The sequence below is a fragment of the Acomys minous genome (assembly GCF_964271855.1).
Source record: "Acomys minous genome assembly, chromosome: 15".
Classification (NCBI taxonomy): Eukaryota; Metazoa; Chordata; class Mammalia; order Rodentia; family Muridae; genus Acomys; species Acomys minous.
This window is the reverse complement of record NC_140497.1, coordinates 16,070,360-16,092,016: the sequence shown is the minus strand read 5'-3', so window position 1 is coordinate 16,092,016 and position 21,657 is coordinate 16,070,360. Positions and strand designations below refer to the sequence as shown.

At 45.8% G+C, this 21,657-nt stretch overlaps 1 protein-coding gene across 8 annotated transcripts in view; it reads left to right on the top strand.

Annotated features, from left to right (window-relative positions):
* Positions 1–6,024, top strand: part of TACC1 (transforming acidic coiled-coil containing protein 1) — an 86,844-nt gene extending 80,820 nt beyond the window's left edge. For all 8 annotated transcript variants that reach the window (XM_084760297.1, XM_084760293.1, XM_084760296.1 and 5 more), the window contains one exon: positions 869–6,024. In XM_084760297.1, the coding sequence (XP_084616423.1) occupies positions 869–937 (69 nt within the window). In that variant the 3' untranslated portion in view covers positions 938–6,024. The remainder of the gene's footprint in view (positions 1–868) is intronic.
* Positions 6,025–21,657: the final 15,633 nt, after the last annotated feature.

Sequence of the window (21,657 nt, the reverse complement as noted above, 5' to 3'; positions counted from 1 at the left end):
ACCGAACTGATGCTGAGACGTTGACAGCAGAGATAATGTCACCAAGCTCAAGATGACATCACCAAGCTCAAGATGGGCCGCTTGCGGTTACACATGTCAGTGAAGCAGAGGGGCAAGGTGTCAAGGCTACTGAGGCGGCTGCGTTCGGAAGGCAGAGGGCTCTTGCCCAGGCCGAGGTGGGAGTGCTTTAATGGAGGCACGTGGCAATGTTCCAGGCTGAGGCCTGCCTCTCATGGTGCGTGGGCTTAATAGTGCGTATTTGATCCTAACCCCCATCTCCGGCTGCTTTTCAGCTCTACTTATCACTTCCTCAGGGTATTTGCGTCAACATTTGCCCTCGTACGCACCCTGGGTGAGTTGGTCCTCTCACTGACCCCTCACTGTCATGGGAGAAGACCTTAATGCGCAGCCTCCGAGACACCAGGTGTATTTCCTCACTGCCCAGCAGTTTTTAGCTCCTCCTCTCTTTCTTCTTCAGGGTTTGACTTGCTGTGTTGCCTGTGTGCACTAGCTCAGCGACAGCCTGACTTACCGCTTGGGTCTGGTGGCCTTGACTCATTCATTCACTGGAATCCCAGTCCCTGAAGCTGCTGGTGGCTTGAGTGAAGTCCACGCCCTTGGCGTTTTAGCCAGTGACCCACTCAACAAGAAAACCTAGGAACTAAGGTTTATGGGCAGGCTTCCAGAGGGCTGATGGCTCTCCCATCCCACCCCCAGCTCCATTTTAGTGCAACATTGGGAGCACGCGCACCTTTTGATGGGTAGGAGGCCTTTGGACAGCCACTAGGATGTCTAGGGAGGGTCTAGCCACTGGCTTTCCTCCCAGAACACAAAGCAGCCTCCAGAGTCATTATCTTCCGTCTTTCAGAATCAAGAAATTGAAGAACTTACAAAAATCTGCGACGAGCTGATCGCAAAGCTCGGGAAGACCGACTGAGATTCCTCCCGTGAGCTGCACCGACCCAGCCCGGCTGCTTCTGTCGTGACCTATCTTGCCTTATCCAGAAGTTATCCCTCCTTTGCAGAGAAAGTAACAACGGTCTCCAAAGCACATGCCTGCTTCCGCCCACCCCGTCCCGCATCCTGTCACGCCTGCTGCAGCTGGAGCCTGGCTGGTGGGAGGAGTCACGTGACAGCAGAGCCCTGGGCTGGGCTGCTGGGTCCGGCTGTGGTTCTCCGTCTTGAGTTCATTTTTGCTGTCATCTTCGCTTTCCCCAAGTTTGTGACATTTCTAATCTTGTGACAACTGTATGGGGTTATCTTCCTAGCACGCATTTGATAATTTTTTTTTTTCAGGGAGGGGGCTGCGACAGGGTTTCTCTGTGTAGCCTTGGCTGTCCTGGCCTAACTCTGTAGACCAGGCTGGCCTCCCTGAGTGCTGGCATTACAGCTGTGCACCACCACATCCGTCCCATTTGATATTTCTATGACCTGGTTAATCTTTTAAATTTCAGTATCCGTATTGGAGGAGAAAATTTTGCCCATTTGCCTCCAATTTCCTTTCTATTTACAAACTTTTACTCAGACATGTCCATTTATTCATGCTGCTGCTTTTCCCTGAGGCATATTCAGATAAGAACTTCTAGGAAGGAACATAGTTAGAAAATAAATATAGGCCCTTATTTTGAAACAGAACTCAAGGTCTAAAAGCCAGCTTCTGACTTCATGGGGGGTGGCAACATAGCTCTGTTGATAGGGTGCTTCCTGTGTACAAGGCCCTAGGGTTTGGTCCCCACAACTACAAAGACTAGGTACTGTAGTGCAAGTCTATAACCCAACAGTCCAGAAGTGGACACAAGATGTTCAGAAGTTCAAGGTCATCCTTAACTACAAAGCCACTTAGAGGCCAAGCCTGCACTATGTGAGGCCTTGCTTTAAAAAAAAAAAAAGTTAGTGGAATGATAGTGACATCTTAGCTAGCGGGAGGCTGGGGCAGGAAGACCATTTACCCAGAATTTACGGACAGGACAGCACTGTCCTGAGTCAGGATGGAGAGGTTGAGGAGATGAAGGCCAGAGGATGTGGGCTTCACGTCCAAGGAAGATTTGCTGCGCTGTGTGTTGCCCTCGTATTTGGATACCCCTAGAACCCAGCAGGAGCGTGTGCTCACACTGAGAGTAGCACGTGATGTCTGCGTGAACAGCAGCGTGGGTCTCCCTCAGAGTCGGCATTTAATGCACGTGTCCACCGAGGGCCAGTTAGACTCGAAAGCAAAGTCAACTTTTGTTGTCTATTTGAAACACACACACAGAAGGGACTTGGGGAAAGGTTTAGCTAATCTCATTAGAAGACAGAGGAAGCCTGTGAAGACCCTTGGTGGCACACTTCACAGACCTAAAAACAACAGATGTTTTCATACTCATTTATAAAATGAGGTGGGCTTTTAAACAAAGTAGGCAGTAAAAAGTCACGTGACTCACCTCCCAAATCAGCACGCTGGGGATATTTTAAGCAGAGACAGCTCGGGTGCTGGGGAGGGCAGCAGCAGGGAGACGTCCACACAGAACACAAGCCCCGTAAGCTCATACAGTACTTAATGGAGGACACTGCCTCCCGTGGGTGCCAGTGAGTTCCTTCACATTGATAGGCATAGCCAAACCTAGTCCAGTTTGAATGCTTTTTTTCTTTTTTGCCTTAATCTTCATGGTAAATACGCACTACTCAGTACACATACATTTTCCTCCTTGTAAACTGTTGCATGAGCCAACCCCAGCAGTGAATTGTGCCTCGTGGAGAACCTCCATAGATCTTAAAAAACAGTATTCCTTAGCAGTGTGTTGCCATGTGGTGCGGCCTTTAGCTCCAGGGGCGCGAGGTGATGTCTTCTCAAGCTAGAAATCACATTTTGTCAATATGCATTTATTATAATTGGTGCTTAGGTTAGGCTGCATCCTGAGGCCTACTGTCTTAACATTTTGTACAAAAACCCAAACAGACAGAAGTTATCCATGGTTGGAGAGACGGCTTGACAATCATCTGGGCTCTGAGTTCAGTCACGGTGGCTTAATGTGAAGGCTGTAGCAGTAGACATAGTGTCAGGTTCGGTGTCTCCAAGGGATATATGACCATTTGGGGTCAGCTTAGCCCTCCTCCACAAGGGGAGTTCATTGTGCATTTTGAGAAACACCGCAAAAGCATTTGCTACAGTGTTGTGGTGGCATCCCTATTCATTAGTTTTGTATTGACTTATTTTCAGTATGAATGGCTTAGTGTGGTCTCCATTGTAAATCTATGGTCCCCTTATTTCCTGATAGTTTGTGTCTCCTGGTACTGGGATGGTACCAAGGGTCTTGAACCCACTAGGCAAGTGCTGCTGTCCTGTGGAGCTACATCTTCCGCCCCAGGCATCTTTTTCAGCTTGTCTACTTTCAAAGCAGCCTGTGCTGTTACAGAGCACAGGAGAGGAGTGGCGACCATCCTTCCCTGCCACTCTGGTGGAAGAGACCCCTTGAAAAACAGGGCCTGATAAATGAAGTTGCTGTACAGAGCATGTGCACTGGCCTTTTAGGCAATATTTGCCAGTGGCCTCTAAGTCAGCACCATTACCAGGAAATACTCACAACTTGTAGCCTATGGATGCTCTCCAATAAGAGTAAAAATGTAGCTTGCACAGCTGGCAAGTTAAGAAAATATACTAGGTAAAATATATTTGTCTTTCTTTTAATTAAATAAGCCCTAAAAAAAAAACATTTAGGATTCTGGAGAGTAAAAATAGAGTTTTCCTCAATACACGATGGGGGCCAAATACTTGTTTGTTAGGCAATAAAAAGGGGGCATGGCATGGTGGCACGCACCTATATAATCCTAGCCCTCTTGAGGCAGAGGCAGGGACTTGAGAGCTGAGGCTGTGACTCAGTGGTAGTGTTTGCCTACCATGCATCAGGCATTGTCGATCCCCAGCATTGTAAAAATGAATAACAAAAAATTTTAAACCATAAGGGAAATGGAAGCCAGTGGCTCAGAAAGTGGTTTGGGGATGTTAGATAGTCTCACTGAGACAGGCACCATCTCCCTAGTCCTACGTTGCCAAAGCGTAGACAGCTTTTACCTGTCAGTGTTACAGGCTGACCAGTTGGCCCTGGCTTGGAAGACGGTGCTTTTACTGTTTGGAGACTGGTGCCTTCCTAAACTTTGTATGCCCTGAAACTTGGTGCTCAGGGGATTCAGGCATCTGCAGAAGCAGACCAAATTAGGAAGTGCAGAAGCACATGCTTGGGAGCTCTGGTCTGGCGGCCTAGAGTGCACGGGATGAAAGGGGATCCTTCTCATGCACGATTAAGAGTTTAAACTCAACTAACTTTCTTTCCAGCCAGTTTCTCCGTGTGCACACTCAGCACTGCCTGCGCACACTCAGCACTGCCTGCGCACAAAGGCTCATTCACTAGGCTGACCACTGTAGACTGAAATGCTCACCTTCAGCAAAGATAGTCCAGGCTAGAAAGGCCCCTCTGCAGGTCATGGGCTCCAGGGACTGTGGCCGCGGTCAGGGCATGCTGTTGAAAGTGGTGTGGACCTTCCGAGCCCCGTTCCTGGTTGCCTTAGCTCCACTGCTGTCTTTGTAGGCCCGTGACTCTGAGCTCGAGCTCAGGGTATCTTATCTTCTTCTTGGGAAGAGAATGTAGGTGTTGAGAGAGTAAATAATTCAAGCAAGGAACTTAAAGATGTATATATTATGAAGAATTTTAAGGGTAACAGATAACATTTACTTACTAAGGAACAAAGTCTGGGAATCCCAGAACACCAAGCCAAAGGTCAAAGAAATCATCTTTCAAAAAGTTTTAGTAGTAAAAAGTTATTTCAAGGAGATTAATGTCCAAAAAGGTTTGACTGGCCTCCCTATTCCAGTTATTAAAAACAACAATTTACTAGGGCTGGGGATGTAGCTCAGTTGGTGACACACTTGCTCAGCATGTTCCAAGTCCCCAGTGCTGGGGAAAAAACAAAACATTTACTTCTTAAGGGTTCATGTGGAGAGTAAAGAGTATACGTATAGAGTAAGTGTACAGCTAGTGCTACGTTTACTAGTAGTAGCAGCTTTTCTTCCTGGGTTCTCTTCTGCAGCAGAGCACAGAGCACAGGCAAGCGCTTGGCGCTGCAGAGACTGAAGATTGTCCTCATAGCAGTTTCCATCCAAATGCAGCCCTCTGTCTGTGCCTTCAGCATGCAGTTAGATTTGGACAAATAGGATTCCCGGGGAATGATTTTCTTAGCTATACTATGGTTTCAGCTTTATGTAAACACATATATTCTGGTTATAGTTCTAATATGAAGATGCTGCTGCAGTGCTGGCCTCAGGTAGTCTGTGTGATGCTTTTCACTGCTCAGAGAGGCCAAGCCGGCTGAGGTATGACCTGAGCCTTCCCTGTATGGAGCCTTCAGCACCAACCGTCAGGATGCCACCCTGTCCCATTGCCTCTGGTGGCATCTGAATATGCTCAACAAAAAGTGCTTCCTCTTCTCATTAGTGACTTATTCTATATTCATGCGTAATTTTCAAAGGGACGCAAATTTGAACTCTGCAACCTCATCTGATCCAGTTACAGGGCAGCGTGTAGGTCACACCTGAGCCTCAGCTTCGTCCTTTGCAGGCCTCACAGGTCGCAGGCACTCTGTTAACTCTCTAAGGCAGCAGTTGGCTTTCCAGTATTGCTGTTAGCGAGTCTGTGTTTGCCAGTAGATGCCCACCGTGCTAACGTGCCAAGTGTTTATTATTGCACTCCTGCTTCCACTGTCTCCCCTACCCCCCATCCCCCCCCCCCCCCCCCCCGGTGTCCCGGGAGTGTGTGAAGAGCCCCTCACTGGGTGGGTGGGTGGGGTGCACACTGCATTGACTCCTGTTGTCAGGACTGTGTTGTGTGAAATAATCATCCTCATAGATTTTATACACATAGTAATTTCCCTTTTTATATGTCAGGTAAATATTTGTAAAAGTTATACTCACACAAAAGAAATTATTATGATAATTACTAATATATTTTTTTCCATGTTTCATTGCCTGAATAAAAACTGTTTACCACTGTTAAATCTGGGGTGTGCTGCTTTCCTGGTTGTCAGTTGTTTTATCCTTGAGTATTTATGGAAACCTCTCTTATGAGTTCCATATTTCTATCTGAAAATAGAAAACATGACTTTCTCCTACACCCATTTTCTGGGGCTTCATGCATTTCATTGGGCATGTAATTGAAAACAAAACAAACTGGAATTCAGGCCTCGCTGTAGAAACCACCATGACGGTGTCTGTGCAAACAGAATTTTTGCTGAGTAGTCTCGCTCAGAGACTAATCCACCCTGGTGGTTTGCAGGTCCACGGAAGCCAAGTTCCTGCCAGCTCTCCAACTTGCTAAAGGGCCCAAGATGAGCTAAACCTGTGTATGCTTCATATGCCCTCTAAATTAGTACCAGGAGAAACTCTGGTTGGGCCAGGGTAAAGCTTAAAGAGAGGCACAGTTGAGGAAATCAGGCCACTTGCTTGTCTGCTTGTTGTGAGACCCTGCAGCTTGTGGTGGTCCTGGGTGGGGGGTGGGGGTGGTACCTCTCACCAGTGTGTTCAGATCACAGAGGACAAGTTACAACACATCTCATTTTCTTAGCATGATTGGGAAAATAGGATGAGAATTTACCTTCTTAGATAAGACTATTCCTTTTTTTTTTTTTTTTTTACAACCAAAATAGGACCACCAGGCATGGTGACCTGCGCCTTTAATCCCAGCAATGGGGAGTTGGGGGTATGTGGATCCCTTGTCTACATGGTCTACAAACAAAGTTCCAGGACAGTCAGGGCTGCAGAGACCCTGTCTCAAAGGCACTTCTGCCTGATGGAAAGCTTTGGCGTGGAAGGTTGAGGTAAAGGGTCTGGCCTATGGAGTGACACCCAGAATAGCTTCACTTAGGTGGAAAATACTAGCAGGGAGCTGAGGTTCTTGAGTTGACAAGTTTCCCTCCCTTTATCTTGACGCTGTCCTGGAACCTGTGACCCTTCTACCTCTGCCTCCTGTGTGTTGGACTACAGGCTCCAGTTTCTCTTTTGAAGTTGTCACGAAGCCTGCTTGAGAAGTGTGTCCTAAAGCAGGTACCTGGAAGCCAGAGAGGCCATATTGCCTTTGGCTTACACAGTTCAGAAGGGTGACATTGCTAGCCCATGTCACAAAGATAGAAAGTCTGGCCTTTGATCCCAAATCCACATCCAAGTCTAAGCTAGATACCATGCTCTACTTTCTTTTTTAACTTATTTTATAAATATGTGGTGGTTTCAATTAGAGCGACCCCCAAAAGCTCATATATTTGAATGCTTAGTCACCAGGGAGTGGTACTATTTGCAGGGATTAGAAGGATTAAGAGGTGTGGCCTTGCTGGAAAAATGTGTCACTGGAGCTGGACTTTCAGGTTCAAAAGACCCTGCCAAGCCCAGAGTCTCTGCCTGAAGATCAGAGTGTAAAGCTCTCAGCTCCTGCTTCAGCACCTGCTACCACACTGCCCTCTATGATAATGGGCTGAACCTCTGAAATTGTAAGCGAGCCTCCAATTAAATGCCTTCCTTTATAATAGCTGTCTTGGTTATGGGGCCTCAGCAATTGAACAGTGGCTAAGATAGGGTATTTTGTCTCCACATATGTCTGTGTATCATATGTGTGGCTGGTGCTCCTGGAAGCCAGAAGGGAGTGTTGGATCACCTCAGGTTGGAATTACAGGTGGTTATGATCCACTGTATAGGTGCTGGGAATTGAACTCAGGTCCCCTGGAAGAGCAGCCAGTGGTCTCAGCCAGTGAACATTTCTCCAGCCCCAGTCTGCTTTGCTTTGGTCCTTGCTTGGCTTTGTACCCAAATGATGAACAAGCTAGGGTTATATTCTCCCTAAGTTCTCTCTCAAGGAGCCAGTGTCATTCCAACCAGCTGTACAAACACTGCTATGACTCCAGCAGATGCTGACCATCTTCCTGAGAGATGCCCCCAGCTGTACCAACACTGCTATGACTCCAGCAGATGCTGACCATCTTCCTGAGAGATGCCCCCAGCTGTACAAACATGCTATGATTCCAGCAGATGCTGACCATTTTCCTGAGAGATGCCCCCAGCTGTACCAACACTGCTATGACTCCAGCAGATGCTGACCATCTTCCTGAGAGATGCCCCCAGCTGTACCAACACTGCTATGACTCCAGCAGATGCTGACCATCTTCCTGAGAGATGCCCCCAGCTGTACCAACAGTGCTATGACTCCAGCAGATGCTCACCATCTTCCTGAGAGATGCCCCCAGCTGTACAAACACTGCTATGACTCCAGTAGATGCTGACCATCTTCCTGAGAGATGCCCCCAGCTGTACCAACACTGCTACGACTCCAGCAGATGCTGACCATCTCCCTGAGAGGGTGAAAGCTACATGTCCCACATCTCAGCTGCACTATTTTTCTTTCTTTATTTTTGGTTATTATTCTTATAGACCAGGCTGGCCACGAATTCACAAAAGTCCACCTGGCTCTGCCTCCCAAATTCTGGGATTAAAGGTGTGTGGCACTATGCCCAGCTTGCATTGAGTTAAGACAAAACGCATCACAAATACTCAGCTGCCAGACTTTGTATGGAATTAGGCACTTTTGTTTTAGATGTTAGAAATGACAGGTAATTGGGTTCCTGTAGGTGCAATTAGCTAGTGTGATGCATTCAAGCAGAGCATAATATTTTGCTGAAAAAATTAACATCCAGACAGCCTCCTGCTCTGATGGTTGATACAGAATGATTTTTCTATTTGGCTGAAGGGCTGGCATATCATTTGTCTTGGATGAGATTTAAAATTCCACAGGGACTATGCATTTTTTTTCTACTTTGCATGAACGAGGCAGGAGTATGACATTGTGCATGCTTGGAGGTTAAAGGACACCTTGAAGAGTCTTCCACCGTGTGCGTTCTGAGGCTCGAACTGAAGTCCTCAGGCTTGGGAGCAAGGACCTGCAGAGTGAGCCTTCTGCTCACCTTTTAAACTTTATGTTAATTTTTTAAAAAAGTAACCAATTTTCTTTCGTTTTGTTTTGCTTTGTTTTTAAATACAGGTTTTCTCTGTTTAAGCCATGAATATCCCAGAATTTTATTTATAGACCTGGTTGGCCTTGAACTCAGAGATCCACCTGCCTCTGCCTATGCTGTGATGAATTAAAGGTGTGTGCCACTATGCCAAGCCTTAAAGTAACCAATTTTCTTTCTTTCTGTTTTTTAAAATTTTTTTGCTTTTTGAGACAGGGTTTCTCTGTTTAGCCTTGGCTGTCCTAGACTCGCTTTGTAGACTAGGCTGGCCTCGAACCCACAGTAATTGCCTCTTGATTGCTGGGATTACAGGAGTGAGCCACCACACTCAGTTGTCTGTCTGTCTGTCTGTCTGTCTGTCTCTCTCTCTCTCTCTCTCTCTCTCTCTTCTCTCTCTCTCTATGGTTTTTCAAGACAGAGTTTCTCTGTGTAGCCTTGGCTGTCCTGTACTCACTTTGTGGACCAGTCTGGCCTTGAACTCACAGAGATTACCTGCCTCTGCCTCCCAAGTGCTGCCACCACGCCTGGAAAGTAACCAATTTTCAACTAAAGATGTCTAGATATTTCGCATGTAGCATCAGCTTCAAGACAGACATATATGATGGCCACAGGGTAGCCGCACTCCCAAAGGCTTCAGAACTGTTGTTTTTATTTTTTTATTTATTATTTATACAGTGCTCTGCCTGCATGTACACCTGTAGGCCAGAAGAGGGCATCAGGTCACATTATAGATGGTCATGAGCCACCATGTGGTTCCTGGGTATTGAACTCAGGACCTCTGGAAGAGCAAACAGTGCTCTTAACCACTGAGTCATCTCTCCAGCCCCCAGAACTGTTGTTTTTTTAAAAAATGCAGCTCAAAACCTATTTAATAGCAGCAGTGAATATTTGGTGTGTAGGTATATAGGGAGGGCAAGTGTGTCTACAACTTGTAACACATTATGTGTGAATTTGTATGTTGCTGCAGTTCAGGGTTTTTTTGTTGTTGTTGTTGTTGTTGTGTTGTTTTGCGTGTGTGTGTGTGTGTGTGTGTGTGTGTGTGTGTGTGTATGTACCATGTGCATGCCTGCTGCCCATGGAGGGCAGAGGAGGGCATCCTCTGGAGCTGGAGTTATTGATGGTTACAAGTCACCATGTGGGAGCTGGGAACCAACCATGTCTTCTGCAAGAGTAGCAAGTGCTCTTAACCACACAACCAACTCTCAAGACGCCAGATTGTGACCTTTAGTGACCTTAGTGGGAAAGTGGGAAGCCTGAGAAACTTAAGCCTACATTTATACTTTAAAAGCCCACAAAAAAGAAAAGCAAAATTCTTTCATCCCTTATGCCAGCACACACTAAGCCCTTCCCTTCCTGTGGCGGCAGAGGGCAGCCTGCCTGCGTTTAGGCTCAGAGCCCTGTTTCAGGGGCCTTGGCTAAGAGGAACCTGACTCAAGGCTGAAAGAATGCGAGCTCTGGGCTGGAGTGCAGCTAAGGAGAGAGTGTGTGACTGGCAAGAGTGAGGCCTGGGTTCTATGCACAGCACTTCAGGGAAATTAAAAACGAAACCCTTCTTAGAAGTAAGAGTTCACCTTAACTCCACATTCTCACAACAGCTTTCTTGGCACAATTTAACTCTGTAAGTATCCGTATAAGCAATTAAGCCATCTTTTATTTAAATCTTAACTCAATCTGAGTAATTTTTCTCTTCCTGCCAACACCGTTCTTCACAGGCATATATCTTAGTTAGACAACTAAACGGCCAAGTCATGAGCTGGCCCTATAAATACAGAGTGTGAGAAAGTTGAAAGTTGGAGTCCCAAGAGGAAGCAAGCTCAGGACAGAGCAGGCCCGTGCAGCACCCATCGCACATGTAGAAAACAGAGGCTGGCAAGAAAGTGGATCCAGTGGATTACTGTTGAAATAACCACTAACTTCTCCGACTGCCTTAACCCTGGGGCCGTTTTATACTTAAGAGAGGAGCTGTAGGGTTCTCCAGGCGTCTGTGATCATCTGGCCTTCTGCCCCTTCCTGCCGGTGCTGCTGTGAGGAGGTCCCGCACTGTTGTCCTTGTTGCTGGCCTCCAGAGCCAGCAGTCCTGACTTTCTCTCTTTGCTTTTTTCTTTTCCTCTCTCCCCTTTCCTGTATTTGCCTCTTCCCTCTTCCCTTCCTCCCCTTGCTTCCCTCTTCTCCATGCCCCCTGCCCCCCCCCCCACATTTCCCCCTTTCTTATTTTTGCCCTGGTAGGGCTGGCTCTGTACCTACAAGTCTTTCTCTTCCTGACACCCCTAAAACCAGGCTCCTTTTCTCAGACCTTGTCCTGATAGGTAGGGTACAAGGACCATGAATCCTTCTGTGCCATTTTAGTGACCGGAATTGCTGCAGTTAGAGCAAAGTGTGTGCGTGCATTCGTGCGTGGTATCATAAGCAATCTCTTTCCCAATATATATGCCTAATAACTTTGTAGAAGCTAGAAAAGGACAAAGCAGTGTGCGAAGATCTGCATCTAAAGGAAGGAAGGTCTTTTTCTGTTGCTTCTCTCCATGTTGCTCCTGTGCAGCCTTGGGCAGGGTTCAGAGCAGAACTGGGGTTAAGGCTTGGTGTCCCCTCAATTCTGCCCGTTCCTCTCCTCACCTTGATACCTGAAATTAGTCTAGCTCCAGAATCTTGTGTTCTGAGTGGAACTACTTGTTAGAATCTATGTGTGTGGAACTGTCTATGTTAGAATCTGCGTATGTAAAACTACATTAGAATCTATGTGTGTGTGAAACTATATATGTTAGAATCTATATATGTGTGGAACTACAAATGTTAGAATCTGTGTGTGTGTGTGTGTGTGTGTGTGTGTGTGTGTGTGTGAAACTACTTATGTTAGAATCTGCGTGTGTAAAACTACATTAGAATCTACATGTGTGTGAAACTATATATGTTAGAATCTGTATAAGTGTGGAACTACAAATGTTAGAATCTGTGTGTGTGTGTGTGAAACTACTTATGTTAGAATCTATGTGTGCGAAACTACATATGTTAGAATCTATATGTGTGTGAAACTACAAATGTTAGAATCCATGTGTAGCTGGTGGTGGTGCAGGCCTTTAATCCCAGCACTCGGGAGGCAGAGGCAGGGGGATTACTGTGAGTTTGAGGCCAGCGAGTCTACAAAGTGAGTCCAGGACAGCCAAGATAACAGAGAAACCCTGTCTCAAAAAAAAAAAAAAACATGTATGTGGAACTACATGTTAAAACCTATTTGTGTATAGAATGATATGTGTTCGAATCTGTGTGTGTGAAATTGCTATCTTAGAATCTGTGTGTATGTGGATTAAAGGCGTGTGCCACCATGTCCGGCGACTTTGGTCATCATGCACCAAGTTGACATAAAACTATCCTCCTGGAACCCATGTAAAAAGCCAGGCAAAAGCAGGAACTGTGAGCTTGTCCCTGTGCTCTCATCTCACCACTGGAACACTGACAACGATCCCTTGTTAGATGGACCAGGAGCATTCTGGGACTTGGAAGTCAGATAAAGGGAGACATTAGTGTCTTTCTCTACTGTCTTCCATAGCATCTGTAAATGACCTCTGCCGGAAGATACAGACCAGCCTGTGGTTTGACAAAGAGCTAACCCCCAGGGAGCCGTTACTGGACCACATGTCTAACAGGTTACTGTGGAACTCTTTACTTCCTGCATCTTTTTGGTCACTCTTCCTGCTTCTTTTGTTTTATTTCTAAAAGTGAGATTCTAGATTGCAAGATGACCCTGTGCCTGACAACCGGAGTTCAATCCCAAGGATGCGTATGGAAGGAGCCAACCTATTTCCCTCCCACGGATTGTCCTCTGACCTCCCATGCGCACATGTTCATGTTGGGGGGCACGACACAAGGCGTCAGCGCCTAAGCACCTGTTGATTGTCAGCACCCATAAGGTGGCTCATAATTATCTATAACTCCAGTTTCAGGGGATTTGACACCCTCTTCGGAACTCTGTGGGTGCCTGGCACATATGCAGTACACATACATAATGCAACCAAAACACTTAGACACATAAATATAAAATAAAAAAAATTGAGACAAGGTATGGCTGGCTTGGAACTAACTATGTAGATCAGATTGGCCTTGAAGTCAAAGCGGTCTGCCTATCTCTGTCTCCTAAGTGCTAGGATTAAACATGTCTGCCACCACAAACCGCCAAAAAATGTTTTTTGTTTTGTTTTGTTTTTTCAAGACAGAGTTTCTCTGTGTAGCCTTGGCTGTCCTGGACTGGCTTTGTAGACCAGGCTGGGGGATTACTTATCAGATAGTTGCATTACAATTCATAGCAGTAGCAAAATTACAGTTATGAGGTAGCAGTAAAGAAAAAAAACCATATGGTTGGGGGTCACCACAACACGAGGAGCTGTATTAAAGGGTCACAGCATTAGGACGGTTGAGGACCACTGCTCTAGTCCATGATGTTGCTTTCTCTAGGCCAAGTAGTAGGCTGTGTTTTCATAACCCTAACTTGCAAATGCTATTTTTTATTTCCATATGAAAAGTGATTGACACATGCTATCAGGCATAGAAAGAACCTAAAAAGCTGGGCGTGGCAGCACATGCCTTTCATCCCAGCACTTGGGAGGCAGAGGCAGGCAGATCTCTGTGAGTTCGAGGCCAGCCTGGTCTTTTTCTTCCTGAAACTCAGAGATGAACCTCACTGGGAGGAAAGAATATTGTTGCTGAAGCCGAGATGTCTGTGCAAACTCACCTTTGTAAGCTGGCCGGCATCTTCTGAGTCCCCTTCCCTCATCTTACTCCTCCTCTGTTCCACTTACCATATAAATGCCTGCCTCTCAGTGTCTTCTCCTCGTCCTGTGGTCCTCAACCCTCCTAATGCTGTGACCCTCTAATTCAGTTTCTCATGCTGTGGTGACTCCCAACCATAAATTTATTTTCGTTGCTACTTCATAACTGTAATTGTTATGAATCATCTGATAGGCAACCCCTGTGGAAGGATTGTTAGACCCCCAAAGGGTTGAGAACTGCTGTTGTAGGATCTTCATTTTCCTTGTGAAGGCTCTTATGTACATGTAAATAAAGCCTGTGTGCCTTTTCTTTGTTAATCTGTTTTACATCAGTTCCAGCTGGAAGCTGTAGGAGAATGGAAGAATTTCCATTTGCCTCCTCTGCAGGACTTTTTTATTCTTTTATTTTTTTAAATATTTTATTTTATTTTATGTGCATTGGTGTGAGGGTGTCAGGTCTTGGAGTTACAGACAGTTGTGAGCTGCCATGTGGATGCTGGGAATTGAACCAAGGTTCTTTGAAAGAGCAGACAGTGCTCTTAACCACTGAGCCATCTCTCCAGCCCGATTTTTTTTATTCTTATTTAAAAATGGGTTAAGGTGGTGGTGCATGCTTTTAATCCCAGCACTTGGGATGCAGAGGCAGGCGGATTGCTGTGAGTTCGAGGCTAACCTGGTCTACAAAGCGAGTCCCGGATAGTCAAGGCTACACAGAGAAACCCTGTCTTGAAAAACCAAAAAACCAAAAAACAAAAACAAAAAACCCCACCAAAACATACAAACAAAGGGGGGGCTGGAGAGATGGCTCAGAGGTTAAGAACACTGCCTGTTCTTCCAAAGGTCCTGAGTTCAATTCCCAGCAACCATATGGTGGCTCACAACCATCTATAATGAGATCTGGTGTTCTCTTCTGGTGTGCAGGTGTACATGCAGGCAAAACACTGTATACTTTAAGTAAATAAAGCCATATTAAAAAGAAATAAAAATGGGCTAAGCAAATTTGTGTTGTGCTGGTTAGATTTTCATCAACAAGTTAGGATAATCTGGAAAAAAGAACTTCAGCTGAGGAAACGCCTCCATCAGATTGGCCTATAGGCAAGTCTGGGAGGCATTTTCTTGATCAATGGTTTATGTGGGAGGGTCCAGCCCACTATGGGTGGTACCATCCCCTGGGCAGCTGGTCCTGGGAGATATAAGAAAGTTAGCTGCTGACCAAGAGCCTGGAGAGCAAGCCAGTAAGCAGCCTTCCCTGTGGTCTCTGCTTCAATTCCTGCCTTGACTTCTGTCAGTGATGAGCTATGGATGACATGAAAGTATAAGGCAAATCAACCTCCCCTGCCCCCTGAATTGGCTAGTTGGTTTTGGTAAGTATTTTTATGACAGCATCAGAATGCAAACTAAGATATGTGTATTTATTTGTTTATTTTGAGGCAAGGCTTTACTGTGTAGTCACTTACACAGTAAATTTGATGTTCTGGGCAATGTAGGCATCATGCAATGTTTAAATCGGGTTAAACATACCTACAGTTCCTCAAATATTTATTCTGTGTGCTGGCCTCAAACTTGTGATCCTCCTGCCTCTGTTTTCGGTCCTGTCTTTCCATACTAAAAACAACTTCTGTGGGCCAGAGAGACAGCTCAGCATGTGCCACATAAGCCTTGTGGAATCCTGGGCACCCACATAAAAGTGGTAGGAGAGACCCAGCTCCATAGTCATCCTCTGACAACCACACTTAGGCCGCAGCACATGAGTCTACACACATCACACATGATGATGGTGATGATGATGATGGTGGTGGTACTGATGGTGATGATGGTGGTGATGATGATGATGATGGTAGTGGTGGTGGAGGTGGTGGTGATGATTCTGATGATGATAGTGGTGGTGATGATGATGATGATGATGATGATGGTAGTGGTGATGATGGTGGTGGTGATGATGATGATGAACAGTGCCTCTGTTTTGGGATTCTAGGCATGTAGCACACACCCATAAAATTATTTTAGATGAATATGTAAAAACAAACCCCCCAATTTGGTAGCATATGCCTAGAATCCCAGTATTTGGGAGGCTTAAGTCCAAGACAGGTCAAGGTTATGTAACAAGACACTCTAAAAAACAAACAAACAAACAAACAAAAATTAAAAAAGAAAGAAAAAGAGGACGGGGAGGGCTGGCAACAAGATGGCTCAGTGGGCAAAAGACTCTTGCTGCCAAGCCTGGTGACCAGAATTAAATTCCTCGGACCCACCTCAAATTGTCCTCTGCCCTCCACAAACATTTTATGGGCCCCCTTCTCCTTCTCTCTCTCCATTCTCCCCTCTCTTGAACACACACCAAATAATAAAAAGGAAAATGCACATATTAACAGAGTACTTTGATATTTTGAGCCACATAGACACAGTGCAAGGTTTAAATCAGGTTAAACACACCTGCAGCTCCTCAGGTACTGATTCTTCATGTTAAAATAGCCAACACTATCAACAGAAGAAAACAACCAATCAACTCCCCCTATTTTGTAATTTGTTATAAAAGAAACAAATCTCTATCCTGATCACAAAATATTAATGCCAAATGATAGACCCTGAGGTCCCAGACCCGAGAGACCTGATGCTGAGAGAACAAATCCAGGAAAGACAAACCCTGATATTCCAGATTCGGGGATGGCAGACCCCGAGACACTAGAGCCAGGGGAGACAGACTTGAGAGGTCACATACTGAGAGATGAGGCCATAGGAGAAGAGACCAGACTCTGGGAATTCAGATCCTGCAAGGACAGACCAGACCCCATAGATGAAACTCAGGGATGTAAAACTTGGGAGGGCAGATCCTGAGAAACCAGAGCCTCTGAGACCTGACCCTGCGAGGTCTCCAAGCCTCACACTTTTATTTCATAGATGAAGGACATTAACAGCACAGGTGCTGGCAGAGCTCCCGTATTCACTGTGGCAGCAACAGGATAATTACTCCAGCCCTCTTTTCATGGATTCACTTTCACTTTCTGAATGCACAGAAGGAACCTAAGGATGTCTTTGTCTTTTTTTAAAAATATTTATGTATTTATTATGTATACAATGTTTTGCCTGCATATATGCCTACACGCCAGAAGAGGGCACCAGATCTCATTATAGATAGTTGTGAGCCACCATGTGGTTGCTGGAAATTGAACTCAGAACCATTGGAAGAACAGCCAGTGCTCTTAACCTCTGAGCCATCGCTCCAGCTTCCTCCTAAGGGTGTCTTTGAACTTTAAAAGTAAGTGAGCTGTAGCTGTAGCTGAGACATAGAGCATCTGCCTGGGACCCAATACCCGGCACAAAGAGGGAAAATAGAGTGAGAAGTGTATCATTATTTTGAGAGGTACATTGAGGTCCATGAATGGTGCCCCTTGAAGTTGTTCTGTGCCTACCACAGTGGCTGTTTGTGGTAGCCCAAACACACAGATGTGGTTTTGATTTGGGTTTTTGAGACAGGGTTTCTCTGTATAGTCTTGGCTGTACTAGATTTTCTTTGTAGACCAGGCTGGCCTCAAACTCACTGCCTGCCTCTACCCCCCAAGTGTTGGGATTAAAGGGGTGAGCCACCAAGCCTGGCCACACAGATGCATTTTAAAATTGAATAGCAGTCTGCACAAGAAAATTCATGCAAAGTCTCTGTAGCAAATTCCCCTGGGCACACTGATGCATGACTCTAGTAATGGCAATTTGGAGGGTGAAGTAGGAAAAATCACTTTCAATAGAAACGCTATGGGGATAACGTTGAGAGGTTGGAGGTCCACTGTACTAATTTTCCTACCTTCTCCTCCGCAATCATTAGGTTTCCCTGACCTCTGTGATTAGCATTGGGTCCAGGCTCTCGTCCAACTCTAAGCCTCTGCTTGCAGAATGGATGTTCCTTTCTGACTGGCCTCCTCCATCTTAGAAAACTTGGCTTTGGCTGTAACATAGAGAAAGTAACCTTAAGAACAGGGGATTTCAGAACTTAGGGGAAATATTTTTAATGCATAATAGCGCCCTGGGCAGCTCACTGGGACAGACAGGACGTGCCTAGCATGAGCAAGGGCTGGGGTTCGGTCCACAGCATGGTGAGGGGTACCGACAGACAGAAGAGTCACTTCGCGTTGAGTTGCTGAGAAAAGGGGAAGTGGATGAGCAGCAGCCAATTGGGGATGTTAGCAAAGGGAACAGGCAGGGATCAGTGTGACTGGAACCTTGTGAGAAGTTTCCTTAAAATGTGAGAATAATTTTGCAAGGGAATGTTTATAGAAAAACAATCTAAAGAAAAACTAACTCATGCACAGGAATGGAAATGCCACTGGGTTCCCAGCAGGAATGAGCTCACAAGTTTTAAAGGGGGGCAAGATGCTTTCCAACTCTTAAATGCTTTTTTTTAAAGGCTCCTTTGGGTTTAAGTTGGCTCCAGGAAGAAGCCAGGCCCTTCTCCCAGGAGAGGCATCTTTGTAAATGTGAATAGAAGAACCTAGAAGTTCTCTGTGTCCGGTGGGGTTCCAGGTGCAGAGGGTAAGGGGCTAACCAGAAAGGTTCTGTTCATGGCAGCTTCAGTGACAAATTCTGCCAAATGCTGAGATCAAATCTTTGGAATTTGAGAAACTCCCTCCAGGCCCCCAGTTCTCGCGCTTTCCCAGACACTAAGTCCTCATGAGTGATGTCACCTACAGAGCTCACAAAACATGCCTGAGTTTTTTTTTGACTGGCAACCTTGGGAACCAAACCCAGCATGGCATGTGGGTTTGAGCCATAATAAAGCCTGTTGCCTAAGCAGTTTAAGACATTGCCCACCACAAACAGCAGGCTAGGTACTCCATGGGAAGGGGACCAGCTTCCTGAGACCCAGGGTAGCTTTTTTTTTTTTAAGCTTTTAAAAATTTATTTATAGCTGGGCGTGGTGGTGCACGCCTTTAATCCCAGCACTCAGGAGGCAGAGGCAGGTGGATCGCTGTGAGTTCGAGGCCAGCCTGGACTACAAAGCGAGTCCAGGACAGCCAAGTCTACACAGAGAAACCCTGTCTCGAAAAACCAAAAAAAATTTATTTATTTATTTATTATATACAGTGCTCTGTCTGCATGTACACCTGCCAGCCAGAAGAGGGCATCAGATCTCATTATAGATGTTTGTAAGCCACCATGTGGTTGCTGGGAATTGAACTCAGGACCTTTGGAAGAGCAGACCATGTGTTCTTAACCTCTGAGCCATCTCTCCAGCCCCCAGTGTGACATTTTTATTGTAAATTCATATCATAAGTCAACTTGCAAGCATAAAAGTAGCTTCAAAAACAGAGTTGGGCCAGGTGGTGGCCCATGCCTATAGTATCAGCACTCTGGGGATTCAAAAGGGAGGATGGCGAGTTTGAGGCTAGCCTGGACCACATGGTAAGACCCAGACTCAAGAGGAGAAGAAAAGAAAAAGAGGAGGACAAAGACAAGAAAGGGTGGGTGTACCTCCATGATAGGACATTTGACAGCATATATGAGGCTCTAGTTTTAGGGTTCACCCTAGCACTCTGTGTATGTGTGTGTGTGTGTGTGTGTGTGTGTGTGTGTGTGTGTGTGTGTGATATACTGAGCACAGAAAGACCAAATTCCCCAGGCAGCCCATGAGCTCTAAGCCTCAAAACACTGTCACTGGTCCAGACTACCAAATGCAAAAGACCCAGAAAGATGGTGCAACCCCCCTCCACTCAGCCAGGACAGCAAGGGCCTTGGGGGAGCCTGTAGTCAGGGAACTCGTGGGGAACACCTCTTATAGGTGCTGTAATTTCAGGGCACTCTTTTTGGTTTGGTTTGGTTTTTCGAAACAGAGTTTCCCTGTGTAGCCTTGGCTGTCCAGGCTGGCCTCCAACTCACAGAGATCCACCTGCCTCTGCCTCCCAAGTGCTGGGATTAAAGGCATGCTCAGGAAATGTGAAAGTTTAAAGTAATTCTTACTATGAACGTACATTAAAGGTCTCACAATTGCTTTGCGGTTAAGATGAGAATAACATATAAATAGCTGTGTTCTCAACTTTAAAATACTTGCCAAAATACAGCTGCACTACACAAGCGCCCCTTGAATTTGACAGGGGCTGTAGTTCAATTGTAGGGTGTTTCCCTAGCACATGAGATCCAGAGTTCACTCCCCAAATATGGCATACACATTAAAAAAAAAAAAAACAAAAACCAAGCAATTATTATTAAAATTCCACTGCAAACAATACATAAAACCCAAATCTCAGCCTGAATTCTGATTCTTAAGGGAACTGAGGTGAATTGTTAGGGACTGGGAGTTTTTCTTCCAATTTCATCATAATTTGTGTAATGGCTCCACAGGACACTGTGTTAAAATCAAGTGTGGTGTGGCTGGAGAGCTAAGGCCAAACCAACCTAACTCCTTCCTCCAGCAATTCAGCACTAGGAAAACGAGATTTATGCTGATGCCGAAGGCTCAATTCTGAGAGCACTGGAATCAGGTACCCAGCCACGTGTACCTTCCTCCTTTGACTTTGTCATCATCCTGGTTTCCAGAGATAACACAGGACACCAGAGCGCTGGGCACAGGTAAGAAAAGGGCCTCCAGGTCATCAGACTACAGGGCTCCCCATTCCAGATGGAAGCTATAGTGAGAGGAAAGAGAAATCACTGAACAGAGATGGGAGCGTGGCAAAGGCGGGGTGGGGGAGGGGAGCGTGGCAAAGGCGGGGTGGGGGAGGGGAGCGTGGCAAAGGCGGGGTGGGGGAGGGAGGCAATGACCGTATCAGGCTCATCCCTCTGCCCATAAATGGAACTGCTGACAGCGGTACAGGAGAGAGAAAGGCTACCTTGTATGTGCTCCAGACAGCGGTCTGCACCTCCTGGGGCCGACCTTGGACAGGAGACTGGCCGGATTGTGTGGGTGGTGGTGCAATTGTTTCAGCTCAAAGTCGCATGTGGTTTTTCTGGTGAGAAAGGGGCTCCCCTGAGTGGCAGAATCACCCCCCCCCAGACGACCTCTCAATTCACTCATACCATTTATTTTATTTCTTTTAAACATTGTTTTGTGCTACGGTGTACGTTGATTTCTTATTATGTACCTGCAATTTGTTACCTTAATAAAATACTTTTATTGGCATCTATAGAGAAGATATAAACACAACTCTGTGTAAGGGAAAATGATTAAATTAGAAATAATGTACTACATTGAAATGTCACATGTGTTAGAATGACTAAAGTGAAAAATGGCAGCCACATCAAGTGCTGGTTAGAGTGCAGAGATACAGGGTGCACTGTTAGTGGAACTATAAATGTTCCACACACACTTGTAGGAAACAATTTGGCACACCCTGGGCACAATAGCAAGTGCCTCTAATTCCAGCATTTGGGAACCTGAAGCAAAAAGATCGCAACTTTGAGACCAATCCATGCTTCCTGTCTATATCCCGGCTTAAACAAGATGGAGTTAATTGTGCCAGCCCTTCCAAAATAACAAAGAGCCAAGAGGCTATGGAAAAGTGTTCTATGCCCTAAATATATTCTTTTTTTGGTTTTTCGAGACAGGGTTTCTCTGTGTATCCTTGGCTGTCCTGAACTCCCTTTGTAGACCAGGCTGGCCTTGAACTCACAGCAATCCACCTGCCTCTGCCTCCTGAGTGCTGGGATTAAAGGCGTGCACCACCATGCCCGGCCCCTAAATATATTCTAACTGTGGTTTCCACTTGCATTCTTTTTTGAATCATTTTTGTTTCAGATACAGTCAAATTCCCCACTCAAAACTGAGATATTAAAATGGGAAGAAAGTATGGAGAGATGGCTCAGTGGTTAAGAACACAGACCGGTTTGGTTCCCAGAACCCACATGAGGCCTGACATCTACCTGTAATTCCAGTTTCAGAAAATTTGATGCCATC